This window comes from Nothobranchius furzeri, chromosome 7 (genome assembly GCF_043380555.1).
Source record: "Nothobranchius furzeri strain GRZ-AD chromosome 7, NfurGRZ-RIMD1, whole genome shotgun sequence".
Taxonomy (NCBI): domain Eukaryota; kingdom Metazoa; phylum Chordata; class Actinopteri; order Cyprinodontiformes; family Nothobranchiidae; genus Nothobranchius; species Nothobranchius furzeri.
In genome coordinates this window covers 64,574,937-64,592,028 of record NC_091747.1, presented here as the reverse complement: position 1 = coordinate 64,592,028, position 17,092 = coordinate 64,574,937, and the positions used below count along the sequence as shown (strand labels likewise).

Genomic DNA, 17,092 nt, shown 5'->3' with positions numbered 1-17,092 from the left:
ACCCTAGAACCCCCTTAAACATCATGGTGTCTCCTCCTAAATGCTAGAAGTTCCTTAAACATCATGGTGTCTCCTCCTAAATGCTAGAAGTTCCTTAAACACCATGGTGTCTCATTCTAAACCCTAGAACCTCCTTAAACATCGTGGTGTCTCCTCCGGGACCCTAGAACCTCCTTAAACATCATGGTGTCTCCTCCGGGACCCTAGAACCCCCTTAAACATCATGGTGTCTCTTCCTAAATGCTAGAAGTTCCTTAAACATCATGGTGTCTCATTCTAAACCCTAGAACCTCCTTAAACATCGTGGTGTCTCCTCCGGGACCCTAGAACCTCCTTAAACATCATGGTGTCTCCTCCTAAATGCTAGAAGTTCCTTAAACATCAAGGTGTCTCCTTCTAAACCCTAGAACCTCCTAAAGGTTGGTTTATGCTTGACGCGTCCACGAAGTCCCCACAGCAAAATTGCGTCATTTTAACAACCACGCCCTTCCACCGCGCCTCTGCACGGCCCAAAATTTCCACATCGCGCACCTAGAAAATTTTTTAACCACGCGGATGGTCGGACGCGGAAAAACATGGTGGACCGGCAAGAACTAGTATGGCAGAGGTTGGTAAATACAGACATTTGTATGATTCAGCTCTCAGAGATCACCGTGATCAACATGTTGTTAATAATTCTTGGAGAGAAATAGCTCGCACTGTCGGAAAAGACGAGGACGCTGTTAAAAAATGCTGGAATGCCATGTTGTAAACAGTAATTTCTACTTCTACCATGGTGTAGTGTTGGATGCATGCTGTAGAGCTCCATGCTGCCCCCTACAGTTTGGGAGAATATTGGCTCACCGCAGAGACAAGCCGCATGAACCATAAACGCTGCGAGTTGTGAAGCGCGTTCCATCCGCGAGCCGCATCACGAAGCGGAAAGTGAATGCGTCAAGCATAAAACAAGCTTTAAACACCATGGTGTCTCCTCCAAGACTCCAGAACCTCCTTAAACATCATGGTGTCTCCTCCTAAACCCTAGAAACACCTTAAACATGGTGTCTCCACCAGGATCCTAGAACCTCCTTAAACATCAAGGTGTCTCCTCCAGGACCCCAGAACCTCCTTAAACATCATGGTGTCTCCTCCTAAACCCTAGAAACACCTTAAACATGGTGTCTCCTCCAGGACCCCAGAACCTCCTTAAACATCATGGTGTCTCCTCCAGAACCTCCTTTAACGTCATGGTGTCTCCTCCAGGACCCTAGAACCTCCTTTAACGTCATGGTGTCTCCTCCCCTTGGACCCTAGAACCTCCTTAAACATCAAGGTGTCTCCTCCAGGACCCCAGAACCTCCTTTAACGTCATGGTGTCTCCTCCAGGACCCTAGAACCTCCTTAAACATCAAGGTGTCTCCTCCAGAACCTCCTTTAACGTCATGGTGTCTCCTCCAGGACCCTAGAACCCCCTTAAACATCATGGTGTCTCCTCCTAAACCCTAGAACCTCCTTAAACATGGTGTCTCCTCCGGGACACTAGAACCTCCTTAAACATCATGGTGTCTCCTACTAAACCCTAGAACCTCCTTAAACATGGTGTCTCCTACTAAACCCTAGAACCTCCTTAAACATGGTGTCTCCTCCTAAACCCTAGAACCCACTTAAACATCATGGTGTCTCCTCCTAAACGCTAGAAGTTCCTTAAACATCATGGTGTCTCATTCTAAACCCTAGAACCTCCTTAAACATTGTGGTGTCTCCTCCGGGACCCTAGAACCCCCTTAAACATCATGGTGTCTCCTCCTAAATGCTAGAAGTTCCTTAAACATCATGGTGTCTCCTCCTAAATGCTAGAAGTTCCTTAAACACCATGGTGTCTCATTCTAAACCCTAGAACCTCCTTAAACATCGTGGTGTCTCCTCCGGGACCCTAGAACCTCCTTAAACATCATGGTGTCTCCTCCGGGACCCTAGAACCCCCTTAAACATCATGGTGTCTCTTCCTAAATGCTAGAAGTTCCTTAAACATCATGGTGTCTCATTCTAAACCCTAGAACCTCCTTAAACATCGTGGTGTCTCCTCCGGGACCCTAGAACCTCCTTAAACATCATGGTGTCTCCTCCTAAATGCTAGAAGTTCCTTAAACATCAAGGTGTCTCCTTCTAAACCCTAGAACCTCCTAAAGGTTGGTTTATGCTTGACGCGTCCACGAAGTCCCCACAGCAAAATTGCGTCATTTTAACAACCACGCCCTTCCACCGCGCCTCTGCACGGCCCAAAATTTCCACATCGCGCACCTAGAAAATTTTTTAACCACGCGGATGGTCGGACGCGGAAAAACATGGTGGACCGGCAAGAACTAGTATGGCAGAGGTTGGTAAATACAGACATTTGTATGATTCAGCTCTCAGAGATCCCCGTGATCAACATGTTGTTAATAATTCTTGGAGAGAAATAGCTCGCACTGTCGGAAAAGACGAGGACGCTGTTAAAAAATGCTGGAATGCCATGTTGTAAACAGTAATTTCTACTTCTACCATGGTGTAGTGTTGGATGCATGCTGTAGAGCTCCATGCTGCCCCCTACAGTTTGGGAGAATATTGGCTCACCGCAGAGACAAGCCGCATGAACCATAAACGCTGCGAGTTGTGAAGCGCGTTCCATCCGCGAGCCGCATCACGAAGCGGAAAGTGAATGCGTCAAGCATAAAACAAGCTTTAAACACCATGGTGTCTCCTCCAAAACTCCAGAACCTCCTTAAACATCATAGTGTCTCCTCCAAGACTCCAGAACCTCCTTAAACATCATGGTGTCTCCTCCTAAACCCTAGAAACACCTTAAACATGGTGTCTCCTCCAGGACCCCAGAACCTCCTTAAACATCATGGTGTCTCCTCCAGAACCTCCTTTAACGTCATGGTGTCTCCTCCAGGACCCTAGAACCTCCTTTAACGTCATGGTGTCTCCTCCCCTTGGACCCTAGAACCTCCTTAAACATCAAGGTGTCTCCTCCAGGACCCCAGAACCTCCTTTAACGTCATGGTGTCTCCTCCAGGACCCTAGAACCTCCTTAAACATCAAGGTGTCTCCTCCAGAACCTCCTTTAACGTCATGGTGTCTCCTCCAGGACCCTAGAACCTCCTTAAACATCAAGGTGTCTCCTCCAGAACCTCCTTAAACATCAAGGTGTCTCCTCCAGAACCTCCTTTAACGTCATGGTGTCTCCTCCTAAACCCTACAACCTCTTTTACAGCTTGGGAACGTCAGTTAAGACCTTTAAACCTTTTGTAGAACCCTGAAGGTTCTCTAGAACTGCGGTCCTATGAACGTTCTTTAAAACCCCGCTCACTGATCGATGATTACCAATCAGTTAGCCCCTGCCCTGTAGCTAACCTGCTGGTTAGCATGCTAGTAGACACGCCTGACAGAAGACAGGCTGCCAGGTTGATTATCGGTTCCGGGAGACCAGCGGCGGTCCTTGTGGACACCAGCAGTCCCTCTAACTACCGGAGTATCAGCACGTTAGCTATTAGCTTCTGTTGGCATAAAAACACCAGTTAGGCTGTTAGCCTCGGAGCGCCCCGTTCACTCCTCCATTAGCCTAGCATTAGCTCTCGAGCTGACCGCACCGTAGAGAACGCTGCTGACAGGCGCTCGGTGAGCGGGGACAGCCGGCCGAACAGAACCGGAGCCCACGGAGCAGACTCCGGCTGCAGTGAAACGAAGGATGTAGCTCCTTACTGGTTTGATGCGATTCTCTTTTTCCTCTCCAGCTTTCCAGCCAACTTAGAGCGATGTGTTCAACAGCGAACTTCTCCGGCAGATAACGTCTGCTTCATGGGTCTGCCGTGACAAGGTTCTCCGTGGAAACATCCCCGTTGATCGTGGAAGTAAAACAACGAAGGTTGCGCGGAGAAAATCGGTGAAATTTTAAAGTTGAAGTGGTCGCACCGTCATGGAGGCCATGTTTGGGATTGACCGAATCACCGCCTGTCAGCACCAGCAGGAGAAGTAGATCCCTGAAAACCTCTACTTCCGCTTCACCGGACCGAGCAGACCCGGTACACCCCGGCTCACACACAGCGATAGAAGTCTAGCTCAGCACGGCTGTGTCGGTTAACTGACCGATCTGGTTTGTTTGTGTTGTGGTGTGTATGACCCCGCGGAGGGATATGCTGAAGGGCTGCTCCTGTGAAGCAGCCTCTGTCATCAGACCTGAAAAGCCCAAACTGGATCAGAACTGCAGGGATCTGGACTGCAGCGCAGAGCTGGAAAACCCGGAGTGAGAGGATCTGGACTGTGGACGGTGCTGATCAGCAGGGGACAGAGAACAGTTCTCACCTGTCGGAATAAGGTGAGATTTGGTTCCACAGATGGAAACACGCGTTATCACAGCTGAGGACAGATAGCAGTAGAGTACAGAAGAAACCAAGAATTCAAATAAAACGAGACAAACACTAGATTCAACAGTAGTTCCTATGTAGACACGAACAGTAGCAGTTAGAAAGAGGGTTGTAAAACTATGTGGAATCATTGGTAAATGACCTGCCTTCTAACCCCCCAAGGAGCTTCACAACACAATCACTCATTCACACGTCGGTGGGGATGAGCTACAACGTGGTCACAGCTGCCCTGGGGCACACCAGGGGCACACCGACTGAAGCAAGGCCTGCCCAACACTGGCAACCATTTATTAGTGGGTGAGGAAGATGTAGACGACTGGTACCTTCAGTACTGGTGTTCAACAACCAGCTTCCACGTTAAGTTCAAGTGTGTGCACGTGACCCAAATCTGCCCTGCCAGTCGGTCTGGGATCTGTGTGTAAGGACTGTTGGTAAAGGCGGGCCCCGGACTAGAGAGGAACCTGAAACCCGGGCTGGTCTCAGTAGAACCCTGTAGTCCATCTGTTCCACACCCAGGGACTCCATGAAGAACAGTGCATGACCTCTAGACTCTGTTCTGGGTTCCCCAGAACACCTGGACCCCATCAGAACCAGCTCTAAAACTGAACACAGAACCGTGATCCAAACCAGAAGATGGAAACAATAAGACGTGGTTCTGATCTGAGGATTTTATTGAAACAACTGGGTCAGAAATGTTTTCACCGAAACCAGAAACTCAGAGGAACTCCACCCCCCCATCCGTCACTTTGAAGAAGCTGGTTCTGGACCCCCTGGTCCCAGTCCAGGAAGAGGAGGAGGTGTGGATGGAGAAGACTGGATGCCTCATCTGTTCGGTGTCGGCTTCACGTTTGGAGCACAGCAGTCGGTGTGTGACCAGGCACTGCCAGGGGCGACAGAGATAAGGGCGGTCCATTTCTACACAGGAGGAGGAGCCACTGGAACTCCTCCTGATGGTTCGGCAGGAAGCAAAGATGGTGATTCTGTAATCCCTGAGGAGCAACAACAAAGCAGAACATCAGCTGATCCAGTTCTACATCAGAACCTCATCACTGAACAGCAGAACCCCACGGAGAGTTCTGACTGAAGATTAACTTAGAACCTGATCACAGACCGGGTAGAAACCACAGAGCCGTAGCTTTACGGGTTAGCACGGCTAATTATTATTCTACCGAAGTAGAATTACTGTAGTAGTGTTATAGTACCACAGCAAACATACTGTTATCGTCGTTGTAGTACATACTAAGTATGTTATTGCTTTAACATAGTAAACTTACTGTTATCGTCGTTGTAGTACATACTAAGTATGTTATTGCTTTAACGTAGTAAACTTACTGTTATCGTCGTTGTAGTACATACTAAGTATGTTATTGCTTTAACATAGTAAACTTACTGTTATCGTCGTTGTAGTACATACTAAGCATGTTACTACTTTAACGTAGTAAACTTACTGTTATCGTCGTTGTAGTACATACTAAGCATGTTATTACTTTAACGTAGTAAACTTACTGTTATCGTCGTTGTAGTACATACTAAGCGTGTTATTACTTTAACGTAGTAAACTTACTGTTATCGTCGTTGTAGTACATACTAAGCATGTTACTACTTTAACGTAGTAAACTTACTGTTATCGTCGTTGTAGTACATACTAAGCATGTTATTGCTTTAACGTAGTAAACTTACTGTTATCGTCGTTGTAGTACATACTAAGTATGTTACTACTTTAACGTAGTAAACTTACTGTTATCGTCGTTGTAGTACATACTAAGTGTGTTATTGCTTTAACGTAGTAAACTTACTGTTATCGTCGTTGTAGTACATACTAAGTATGTTATTGCTTTAACGTAGTAAACTTACTGTTATCGTCGTTGTAGTACATACTAAGTATGTTACTACTTTAACGTAGTAAACTTACTGTTATCGTCGTTGTAGTACATACTAAGTATGTTATTACTTTAACGTAGTAAACTTACTGTTATCGTCGTTGTAGTACATACTAAGTGTGTTATTACTTTAACGTAGTAAACTTACTGTTATCGTCGTTGTAGTACATACTAAGTGTGTTATTACTTTAACGTAGTAAACTTACTGTTATCGTCGTTGTAGTACATACTAAGTGTGTTATTACTTTAACGTAGTAAACTTACTGTTATCGTCGTTGTAGTACATACTAAGTGTGTTATTACTTTAACGTAGTAAACTTACTGTTATCGTCGTTGTAGTACATACTAAGTATGTTACTACTTTAACGTAGTAAACTTACTGTTATCGTCGTTGTAGTACATACTAAGTGTGTTATTACTTTAACGTAGTAAACTTACTGTTGTAACGTGAGGAAATATGGGTTTTCTGTCACAATGGGGGTGTTGGACTCAGCTGTGTCAAAGCTGGGTCGCTGAGAACTTTCACCCACAGATTAAGACCTGAACGCCAGCGAGTCTGGGAGGAAACCATAACATCTGCCACCTGCAGTCTACCAGAAGATGTGTTTACATGAGTTGTACCCAGACCAAGTCAAAACATAAAGTTTAAACTTCTTTTTCTTGATTTTAATGTTAAAGTAACCATTATCATTTTGCTCATTATAAATGTGTTTAATCAAATGAATGACTATTATGCTTTGGGGTAATTATAATGGTTTAATGAATCCATTCTTAAATAATGTTGAGAATGTTTGTTACTGACCTTCACACACACTCAAGCACAAACATTCACACACATCCACACACACCTGCTCACAGTAAACTCCAGACACATTTGATGACGCACGTTTGCTTTGAGAAGAGAAAGGTTTTTGGTAAGTTTTCAGTCTTTTGAACAGTTCGTGTTGGGCCACGAAAGAGAGAGGACTTGTGAACAACCGCTAACGGGGAACGGAGCCCATGGGCTCAATCCCCCCCCCCCTCCTCTCACGCTGTTTCTGCCACGCCAGGCAGAATAGCTGAATCGCAACTTCTAACGCAGACTCATTACTGAGTCTTTTGATTTCTGAGTGAATTAACTTAAGAAAGCGCGTCGACAAAACGCTTTACCATCAACGTGTACCGAGGGCAACTCTGGACCGGGTCCGCTCGACACCTCGTCTCCTGTCAGCCGTCGGTGTCATCCGGATGAACCACAACATCCTCCACGGCCCGGATCCGAAAGAGGGTCCACAAGAGTTCGGTGAGACAGAACACGGTGTTTAGCGTTTTGATGCATCTTTTCCAACTAAAAGCCTAAGTTTATTCAAACCATCACTTTTCACTCAGACACCTGTTTCTTCCTGAAGCAAAATCAGATGCACTCACGCACCCATCCCAGCTCATATCACTCTCACCATCACAACATTCTCAATCTTCATAAATTCATCAGAAGGTCTATTTGAGCCAGAACAGCATATCAACTGTTAAAGAGATTGTCCCACAAAGTTACTAATGTTGATTGTATTTCCTGTTTGTCAATTTCAAAATCATTAGTTTAATTTGAAGAATTAAAACTTTTAAACGTCAAACTGGTTTCCTCATTGAACTGAAACACAGACACTCAGATATTATCGGCAGTTTATGGATGAAAACAACCTTTGAGTCTTCTGAACAATATAAAATTTGGTTATTGATTTATTAAAATTAATATTCCGAATTAATACGTAGCATGGTTTCTCTTTCATAAAAGAGCATAAATCCATAACGCTACACTGTTATCGTCGTTGTAGTACATACTAAGCATGTTACTACTTTAACGTAGTAAACTTACTGTTATCGTCGTTGTAGTACATACTAAGTGTGTAATTACTTTAACGTAGTAAACTTACTGTTATCGTCGTTGTAGTACATACTAAGCATGTTACTACTTTAACGTAGTAAACTTACTGTTATCGTCGTTGTAGTACATACTAAGTATGTTATTACTTTAACGTAGTAAACTTACTGTTATCGTCGTTGTAGTACATACTAAGTGTGTAATTACTTTAACGTAGTAAACTTACTGTTATCGTCGTTGTAGTACATACTAAGTGTGTAATTACTTTAACGTAGTAAACTTACTGTTATCGTCGTTGTAGTACATACTAAGCATGTTACTACTTTAACGTAGTAAACTTACTGTTATCGTCGTTGTAGTACATACTAAGTGTGTAATTACTTTAACGTAGTAAACTTACTGTTATCGTCGTTGTAGTACATACTAAGTGTGTAATTACTTTAACGTAGTAAACTTACTGTTATCGTCGTTGTAGTACATACTAAGTGTGTTATTACTTTAACGTAGTAAACTTACTGTTATCATCGTTGTAGTACATACTAAGTGTGTTATTACTTTAACGTAGTAAACTTACTGTTATCGTCGTTGTAGTACATACTAAGTGTGTTATTGCTTTAACGTAGTAAACTTACTGTTATCGTCGTTGTAGTACATACTAAGTGTGTTATTACTTTAACGTAGTAAACTTACTGTTATCGTCGTTGTAGTACATACTAAGTATGTTATTGCTTTAACGTAGTAAACTTACTGTTATCGTCGTTGTAGTACATACTAAGTATGTTATTGCTTTAACGTAGTAAACTTACTGTTATCGTCGTTGTAGTACATACTAAGTGTGTTACTACTTTAACGTAGTAAACTTACTGTTATCGTCGTTGTAGTACATACTAAGTGTGTTACTGCTTTAACGTAGTAAACTTACTGTTATCGTCGTTGTAGTACATACTAAGTGTGTTATTGCTTTAACGTAGTAAACTTACTGTTATCGTCGTTGTAGTACATACTAAGTCTGTTATTGCTTTAACGTAGTAAACTTACTGTTATCGTCGTTGTAGTACATACTAAGTCTGTTATTGCTTTAACGTAGTAAACTTACTGTTATCGTCGTTGTAGTACATACTAAGTGTGTTATTGCTTTAACGTAGCAAACTTACTGTTATCGTCGTTGTAGTACATACTAAGTGTGTTATTACTTTAACGTAGTAAACTTACTGTTATCGTCGTTGTAGTACATACTAAGTGTGTTATTACTTTAACGTAGTAAACTTACTGTTATCGTCGTTGTAGTACATACTAAGTGTGTTATTACTTTAACGTAGTAAACTTACTGTTATCGTCATTGTAGTACATACTAAGTGTGTTATTACTTTAACGTAGTAAACTTACTGTTATCGTCGTTGTAGTACATACTAAGTGTGTTATTACTTTAACGTAGTAAACTTACTGTTATCGTCGTTGTAGTACATACTAAGTGTGTTATTACTTTAACGTAGTAAACTTACTGTTATCGTCGTTGTAGTACATACTAAGTGTGTTATTACTTTAACGTAGTAAACTTACTGTTATCGTCGTTGTAGTACATACTAAGTGTGTTATTACTTTAACGTAGTAAACTTACTGTTATCGTCGTTGTAGTACATACTAAGTGTGTTATTGCTTTAACGTAGTAAACTTACTGTTATCGTCGTTGTAGTACATACTAAGTGTGTTATTGCTTTAACGTAGTAAACTTACTGTTATCGTCGTTGTAGTACATACTAAGTGTGTTATTGCTTTAACGTAGTAAACTTACTGTTATCGTCGTTGTAGTACATACTAAGTGTGTTATTGCTTTAACGTAGTAAACTTACTGTTATCGTCGTTGTAGTACATACTAAGTGTGTTATTGCTTTAACGTAGTAAACTTACTGTTATCGTCGTTGTAGTACATACTAAGTGTGTTATTACTTTAACGTAGTAAACTTACTGTTATCGTCGTTGTAGTACATACTAAGTGTGTTATTACTTTAACGTAGTAAACTTACTGTTATCGTCGTTGTAGTACATACTAAGTATGTTATTACTTTAACGTAGTAAACTTACTGTTATCGTCGTTGTAGTACATACTAAGTATGTTATTGCTTTAACGTAGTAAACTTACTGTTATCGTCGTTGTAGTACATACTAAGTATGTTATTGCTTTAACGTAGTAAACTTACTGTTATCGTCGTTGTAGTACATACTTAGTATGTTATTGCTTTAACGTAGTAAACTTACTGTTATCGTCGTTGTAGTACATACTAAGTATGTTATTACTTTAACGTAGTAAACTTACTGTTATCGTCGTTGTAGTACATACTAAGTATGTTATTACTTTAACGTAGTAAACTTACTGTTATCGTCGTTGTAGTACATACTAAGTATGTTATTACTTTAACGTAGTAAACTTACTGTTATCGTCGTTGTAGTACATACTAAGTATGTTATTACTTTAACGTAGCATAATTAGGATTATTATCGCTATCCAATCAACAATTATTTAACTAAATATTTTGTATATTGCCATTGTCCTGAGCCGAGACCAGGTGGGACATGGTGGGAATAAACTCGTTGTCATGGTAACACGAGCCTGGCCCACTCTAGGGCCTACGGAACCTGCTTCCTGAGATCCACCTGAGCAGTCGACCCAGCAGCTCTGAACACTTGCTGAGCTTCTCCTCCCGTTTGCTGAGGCTGGCTCCGCCCTCACTGCTGTCAGACCAATAAAACGCAGAGATGCTGTCAATGAGGAGGAGTGCCACGCTTGGCCGTGAAGATAAGGTGGTCTCCAGGAAGTGAAGTGTGAGCAGAAGCTGGGAGGAGGAGGAGCAGTGGACGACGAGGAGGCGAGAAAGACAGGAACGCAGAACCGCCTCATCTGATCCAGCAGAGGTGGAGCAAGTGGAAAGACCTGGACACAGGTAGAACTTCAGCACGGTTCTGGACCAGGACTCAGATCTGAATCTGGATCCAGCTGTCTGACACCTGTGAGTGTTACCTGAGCTCAGTTTGCTATCCAGGATGCTGACAAGTCTTGACATGTCAAGACTGTAATCCGTGTCCACAAACACAACGTCCACCTCCAGACCACCGGTCTCCTTGGGCAGCACACAGCGACACAGCAGGTGGTAGAGCAGCTCTGTCTTACCTGGAAATAACATTCAGTCTCAGCCAGAGGTCACAGGTGAGTCTGAGCAGGTCACCTGGTGGGCTGCTGGAGACGTCACCTGTCCCCTCCGCTCCGTACACCTCCACCACCTCACCTGTCAGGTTAAACACAAACATTCCAGTCAGTGATACCTGGTCAGATAGCAGCATTTATTAGCTGGTAGGGAGTGGGCGTGGCTATTAACCGTGGTCAGGTCCTCCATTATCAGGGAACACACGAGGTTCAATGTCCTTCAGACAGCGCCGAGCGTCCAGACGAGCAAACAGCTGCAGAGACACATGGACATGGACAAAGTGTCCACAGGTTATCCAGATAACACAAACATCTTGTTATCCTTGGAGCCTGGTCCCAGATCACAGGTGTATGGTGGAGCCTGATCATCAAGAGCTTCATGTGTGAGGAGGAGGATCCGAACATCAGCTAAGATGAGATCCTAACAGAATAAACCCGTCAGTGATGAAGGACTTGCTGCCTCCTGCAGACGGCTGGGAGTCCCTGAACACAGGTGCAGAGGGACGTTTTCCGTCCTCCATGCTTAAGACATCGCGTTGACATTCTGCACGGGACAAAACTTCTTTGTGTGTGTGTGTGTGTGTGTGTGTGTGTGTGTGTGTGTGTGTGTGTACATTAAACGACTCATGACTGGACTGACGGTCATACTGGGACCCTGAGTCACAGTCTTGTAGACGGTAGATGGTGTGAGAGGAGTAAAGGAAACTATGTCAAACGTGAAAACGCCACTTTGAATAGGGGCGGGGCTTACATTTCACCTTTCCATTACCTATAATCCAGCTTTGGATCTCATTCCTACACAGCTTGAGTCTGGGTCGCACCCTCCTGCATCTAATCACAACTACTGCCACACAATGGAGGCTGTACTCATTATAGGTGGGGAGGGGGAGTATTCGGAGGTAGTTTCTGCTCGTTAGGCAACAACAGAGAGCTACAGCTGATAAGCTGGACTTTCCCATTTTCCAGTCAGAGTAAACAAAGCTCCCCGGATGAGAAGCTGCCATCTTCTGAACCCTTTCGGACTTTACTTGGCCAGCTCTTAGGGTTCTACAACCCCCCAGGGCGCTTCACAATCGTCACACCCTGGTGGGGATGAGCCATGGTGGAGCCACAGCTGCCCTGGGGCGGGCTGTCCCTCCGACCACCACCAGCAGGCAAGGTGGGTTAAATGTTTTGCCCAAGGACACAACGGCAGCTGTCTCTGGTCGGAGCAACCTTCCGATTATTGGACATTACAGCCTGGGCTGCTGAACTGTTCCGGTGATGGCGAGGACAAAGCTCGCTAGTTTCACACAAACCCGCATAACCCGCCAGCTTCAGACTCACCTGAGTTCCGCTTTCGCTCATTTCATCCTCCTCTTCCTCAGCTGTGGCGCAGATCTGTTTCTTGTCCGGTTTTCCGCTGCGCTAAACGACCCGTTATCGGTTTGTTGAAAACAGTTTTACTGACGCAGTAACCGTTTTCCCGCGCACCGGTGCATCATTTCCGACAAAGCTTTTCACAATAAGAGTATTAGAAAGGAAGTTGTGAATGGTCTTCAGAATAAAACTACTTTGATAATAAAGAAATAAATCTCAGCTAGTGAGTTCTAGAATGAAAGACTACATTTAGTTTTTAAATGACAAAACTGATTTCCCTCTTTCAGTTTCTCTATCATCTATCTATCTATCTATCTATCTATCTATCTATCTATCTATCTATCTATCTATCTATCTATCTATCTATCTATCTATCTATCTATCTATCTATATACATACATATATAGATATATATGTATGTATATATGTATATTTGTATAGATAGATAGATAGATAGATATTAGTATAGTAGTGTATTTACCCTTTAATCACACACACACACACACACACGCACAAGTGTGTGTGTGTGTGTGTGTGCCTGCTCTGTCTTCTCCATCCCCAGTGAGTCGTGGAGGATGGCTGCTTATACTGAGCCAGGATTCTCTGGAGGTGTCTTCCTGTTAAAAGGGAGTTTTCCTCTCCACTGTCGCTGCATGCCTTCTGAGGATTGCTGTAAAGACTCTGACACTAGTCAGTGACTCGATGCAAGCTGCTGGGTTCCTTATGTAGGAAACTGTTTACTGATTGGCTTAATGACCTGACCTGTGATGGACTGTGTGAAGGTCCTTGAGACGACTCTGGTCCTGATGTGGAGCTACAGAAATAAACTGAATTAAATTGAACTTTATTGTTCCCACAGTGGGGAACTTTCCTCGTTAAGGCACATATGCTTAGAGAAAAGGAACAAACACACATAATTAAGATAATTTCTTATTATTGAAACATTTGTGCAGAACTAGAACAGCAGACAGCAGAGACAGGACCACCAGGCTACAGCCGAGCCCGGATGTAGGGAGGGGCAATGCCCCCCCCCCCCCCCCCAACGCGATGACATGTAGAAATACCAAATTTCAAAAGACTTGATGAAAAAGGGTCAGAGTGCTCTCCTCTCGCTCTCCCTCATTCAAAGTAGCTGCTAATTGGTAGATGCATAGGGAGTTCAATGGGTGGAAGAAACCCGACCATTATTCTCAGTTATTTGTTCAGACTCCAGCTCATCATTAACCAGTTTAAAGTACAGCCATTCAGAAAGCAGACCAGACATACTCCTAGAGATTCAGCTGACACTTTATAGAATAAACATGATGGGACTTACAGTACATTTTTATGGATTCCAGCTCATTGTGGAATCAGTGGAAATGAAGAAGTTGATATGATGGCTAAGGAAGCTATAAATACTTCGGTTCAGTTAGATGTTCGATTTTGTCAGAAAGAGATGAAGAGCATAATAAGGCAATAAATGAAGAAAAAAATGGCAAAAACAATGGGAGGAGGAGAGGAGGGTAGATGGTTGTATAAAATTCAAAGAAGAGTAGGTGAAATGAGAAACCCTGGAAGGGTTAGGAGAGAGGAGGTGATCATTTCTAGACTAAGGTTTGGACATACTGGGTTAAACAATACATTATTCATGGTAGGGAAACATAGTACAGGGAAATGTGATTATTGTGGAGAAGAAGAAACTATAGTTCATGTTATATTACAATGTCGGAAGTATCAGGCAGGAAGAAGGACATTGATTCAAAATCTTAGTCAGATCAAACTGAAACTAGACCGTATTGATTTATTGAGACAGAATTCAAAAAGTGACTGTTTTCTGATTTTATTTCAGTTTTTAAAAGAGATAAGGATGTTTGGGAGACTTTGATGTATATATGTATTTGTATATATATGTGTATGTATGTGTGTGTATCTTTGTGTATATATATGTATTTTTTTTCTTTCTTTCCCCTGTTTGATTTTGTTTTATGAGCGCTGTTCCAGACCACACTCCACACTAGTAGGTGGCGGTAACGCACCATTCGTTGTTTGCCAACCGCCAATAAAACACCAGAAGAAGAAGAGGCACTAGGGAGGGTGTGGCCAGCCACTGCACTTGGTTCCCTGTCGTATCGCTCGCGAGTCTAGTTCATTAGTAGCGGTTAGCCTCTCCCGTAGCTGTTAGCCTCTGTGTTTACTCTGGTTCCGTTCTTTCTGCCGAACCTTGGACTGAGTCCTGGGTGTAAATGGCCGGCGTCGCCCAGAGAAGTGCTGCTGTGTGGCGCTTCATCAAACTTAGAAGGTAATGTTTGGAGCTTCTCGTTAGCTAGCTGCTGGAACGTGTGTTGTGTCGATATGAGTTCCCCCGTCGAGATCTGTCTCTTTTCCAGCCAGCTGCGGATTGGAACCATCCACTCACAATAACAACCATCACTCCAACCAAAACCCCGCTGTCACCAAAAGTTATGCTATGCATATTTATATTTATGAAATGACTGTTTAACACGGCTTTGTGTTTGCTTAGGGCTAGGGTCAGACTCGCAGTTGGGGGGGAGACAGACGGGGGAACTCATATCGACACAACACCTGTTAAGAACGTGTTTGGTGTTTTTGCAGTCGGGCCGGCGTTTGGTGCTTTAACGGGACAGCCGGTGTCGGTTAGAAGCGACCTTTGTCCCAGATCAGCTGATGACCTGGCGGCCATGGTCAAGTGAAGGTTGAACAGGTCTGAGATCAGCAGGTCCGCCCCCACACCTGCAAGAGTCTACCCAACAAGAGAACGTTTGTAGTTTTACTGTCAGCCTGATTAAGAATATTACTGGAATAAATGTTCACCTACAGCTGTGAGGAGGTTCTGGTCCATCTCAGGAGGAGAGCAGCGCGCTAGTGAGGACGGCATGCTGCTGAATCTGCTCTGGACGTTGTGGGTCGGTGGTTGGAATACTTCGACAACCTCCGTAATGTTTTCTTAAGCATACATACGGGTATTATTTTATCTGACTAAAGTCATGCAAATAAAAGATAATCGCACTAGCTTAAAAAGGTCACATGGTCAAAAGAATGAAAGATGGAGGTCTGACTCCCTAAAGGTCTTCAGAGTTGGAGCTTCTCCTCTCAGCTGATTGGATAAACCACCAGCGCTCCACACACGTTTCCGCCACTGGAAACTGATGCAGTCATGATCAAAAGTTTATGACCGTTTGGAAAAGGGCCAAAATCCTAATCTGCATGGTTGGATCTCAACAAGGTTCCAAGTAGAGCTTCAACATACAGCAACGTGGTTGGCTTGTTTCAGCGCTTATCGCTGATGAGGATGCAGTCGGACCGTCGTCTGGAACTTCCCCAGGGTCATGGAAGACTCGGTAAAGGTCTGAGATCAGCCTGGGGTGAGAGTTACAGCCAGTCTACACTCCAATCAGCTCCATCCACAGACTCCAGATCAGCGCTGTGAGTGTGCCTACTCCAGTTTAAAACAGTAATGCAGGTCGTCGGTTCAAATCCCAACGTCTGGCTTACTGCGTGGAGTTGGCACGTGTATGCAAGGGTTTTCTCTGGTTTCCTCCCACAGACCAAAAACAGGCACATTCAGGTCACCTGGAGTCTAGATGGTCCCTGTCGGTGTGACTGCTCGTCTCTGTGAACATCAGGAACCAGCAGGAAGTTCCAGGAAAATCTTTTTTTTTCTTCTGTCTGTTCAGATCCAGCGCTCCGAGTCTGACGTTCCACACCACCGCGGCTCCGATGGGTGAGTAGATCTACTTCACCCCAAAGTCTCTCAGCAGGTTCCTGCTGCAGGAAAGGTTGTAGTGTGTGTGTGTGTGTGTGTGTGTGTGTGTGTGTGTGTGTGTGTGTGTGTTCATAGGTGCCACAGTGGAGGAGTTTGAGGAGGCGAAGAGCAAACTTTCGACCATGAGGAGTGACCCGGGTAACGAGGTCAAACTAAAGATCTACGCTCTCTTCAAACAGGTCAGAACTTCTAGAAGTTTCTGTCAACGTCTCTGAGCCAGAAAGCTGGACTGATGACACTCCTGCTCCTCCTCCAGGCCACCCAGGGTCCCTGTAACACTCCTAAACCAGGAATGCTGGACTTCATCAACAAGGCTAAATGGGATGCCTGGAAGTCCCTGGGCTCCATTTCTCAGGTTTGGTTGACCCAGTTCTAGTAAAGCCTGATGAATGGACCCAGTCATGGTTCTGAGACCAACAGCTGGTTTCTGTCAGGATCAAGCCCGGCAGCAGTACTGCGACCTGATTGGCTCCATGCTTAAAGCAGAAGAAGGAAGCTCCGCTCGGGCGGCAGCACAGCCCGCTGGCGTTGGAGCGGCGTACCAGACGCTGCTGGTGTCTACGGAGGAGAACATCACCACCATCACAATGAACCGACCTGCTAAGAAGAACGCCATCACCACAGAGGTCAGCAGAGGGTCGCAGGAAA

The 17,092-nt window shown here is 44.0% G+C and overlaps 3 protein-coding genes across 5 annotated transcripts in view; 1 reads left to right on the top strand and 2 right to left on the bottom strand.

Annotated features, from left to right (window-relative positions):
- Positions 1–3,955, bottom strand: part of kmt2ca (lysine (K)-specific methyltransferase 2Ca) — a 99,654-nt gene extending 95,699 nt beyond the window's left edge. The window contains exon 1 of the mRNA XM_054736189.2: positions 3,724–3,955. The gene's annotated coding sequence lies outside the window, so the exon portion shown is untranslated. The remainder of the gene's footprint in view (positions 1–3,723) is intronic.
- A 1,083-nt stretch (positions 3,956–5,038) lies between these two features.
- Positions 5,039–12,802, bottom strand: xrcc2 (X-ray repair complementing defective repair in Chinese hamster cells 2). Of its 2 annotated transcripts, XM_015941199.3 has the most exons (6): positions 12,649–12,802; positions 11,495–11,576; positions 11,369–11,404; positions 11,140–11,289; positions 10,776–11,052; positions 5,039–5,374 (listed from the first exon to the last, which is right to left on the bottom strand). In XM_015941199.3, the coding sequence occupies exons 1-6, from the start codon at positions 12,667–12,669 to the stop codon at positions 5,101–5,103; spliced, it is 840 nt and encodes a 279-aa protein (XP_015796685.1). In that variant the 5' UTR covers positions 12,670–12,802; the 3' UTR covers positions 5,039–5,100. The 2 variants fall into 2 exon arrangements, with proteins under 2 accessions (XP_015796685.1, XP_054592175.1); XM_054736200.2 differs by lacking the exon at positions 11,495–11,576 and having other exon boundaries at positions 11,140–11,404; positions 12,649–12,782.
- Positions 12,803–14,748: 1,946 nt separating this feature from the next.
- Positions 14,749–17,092, top strand: part of eci2 (enoyl-CoA delta isomerase 2) — a 4,979-nt gene continuing 2,635 nt past the window's right edge. The window contains exons 1-5 of one of the 2 annotated variants that reach the window (XM_070553534.1): positions 14,749–14,959; positions 16,356–16,402; positions 16,520–16,623; positions 16,701–16,799; positions 16,879–17,070. In XM_070553534.1, the coding sequence (XP_070409635.1) occupies positions 14,904–14,959; positions 16,356–16,402; positions 16,520–16,623; positions 16,701–16,799; positions 16,879–17,070 (498 nt within the window). In that variant the 5' untranslated portion in view covers positions 14,749–14,903. Of the gene's footprint in view, positions 14,960–16,355; positions 16,403–16,519; positions 16,800–16,878; positions 17,071–17,092 lie in introns of both variants that reach the window. The other variant, XM_070553535.1, reaches the window with a different exon arrangement.

Excerpts from the sequence above, each read along its gene's own strand:
- xrcc2 (XM_015941199.3), bottom strand. The coding sequence starts at position 12,669 with ATGAGCGAAAGCGGAACTCAG. Across the intron at positions 11,577-12,648 it reads TGAGCGAAAGCGGAACTCAG|CTGTTTGCTCGTCTGGACGC; the intron begins GTGAGTCTGAAG and ends GTGTCTCTGCAG. Across the intron at positions 11,290-11,368 it reads GTACGGAGCGGAGGGGACAG|GTAAGACAGAGCTGCTCTAC; the intron begins GTGACGTCTCCA and ends TGTTATTTCCAG.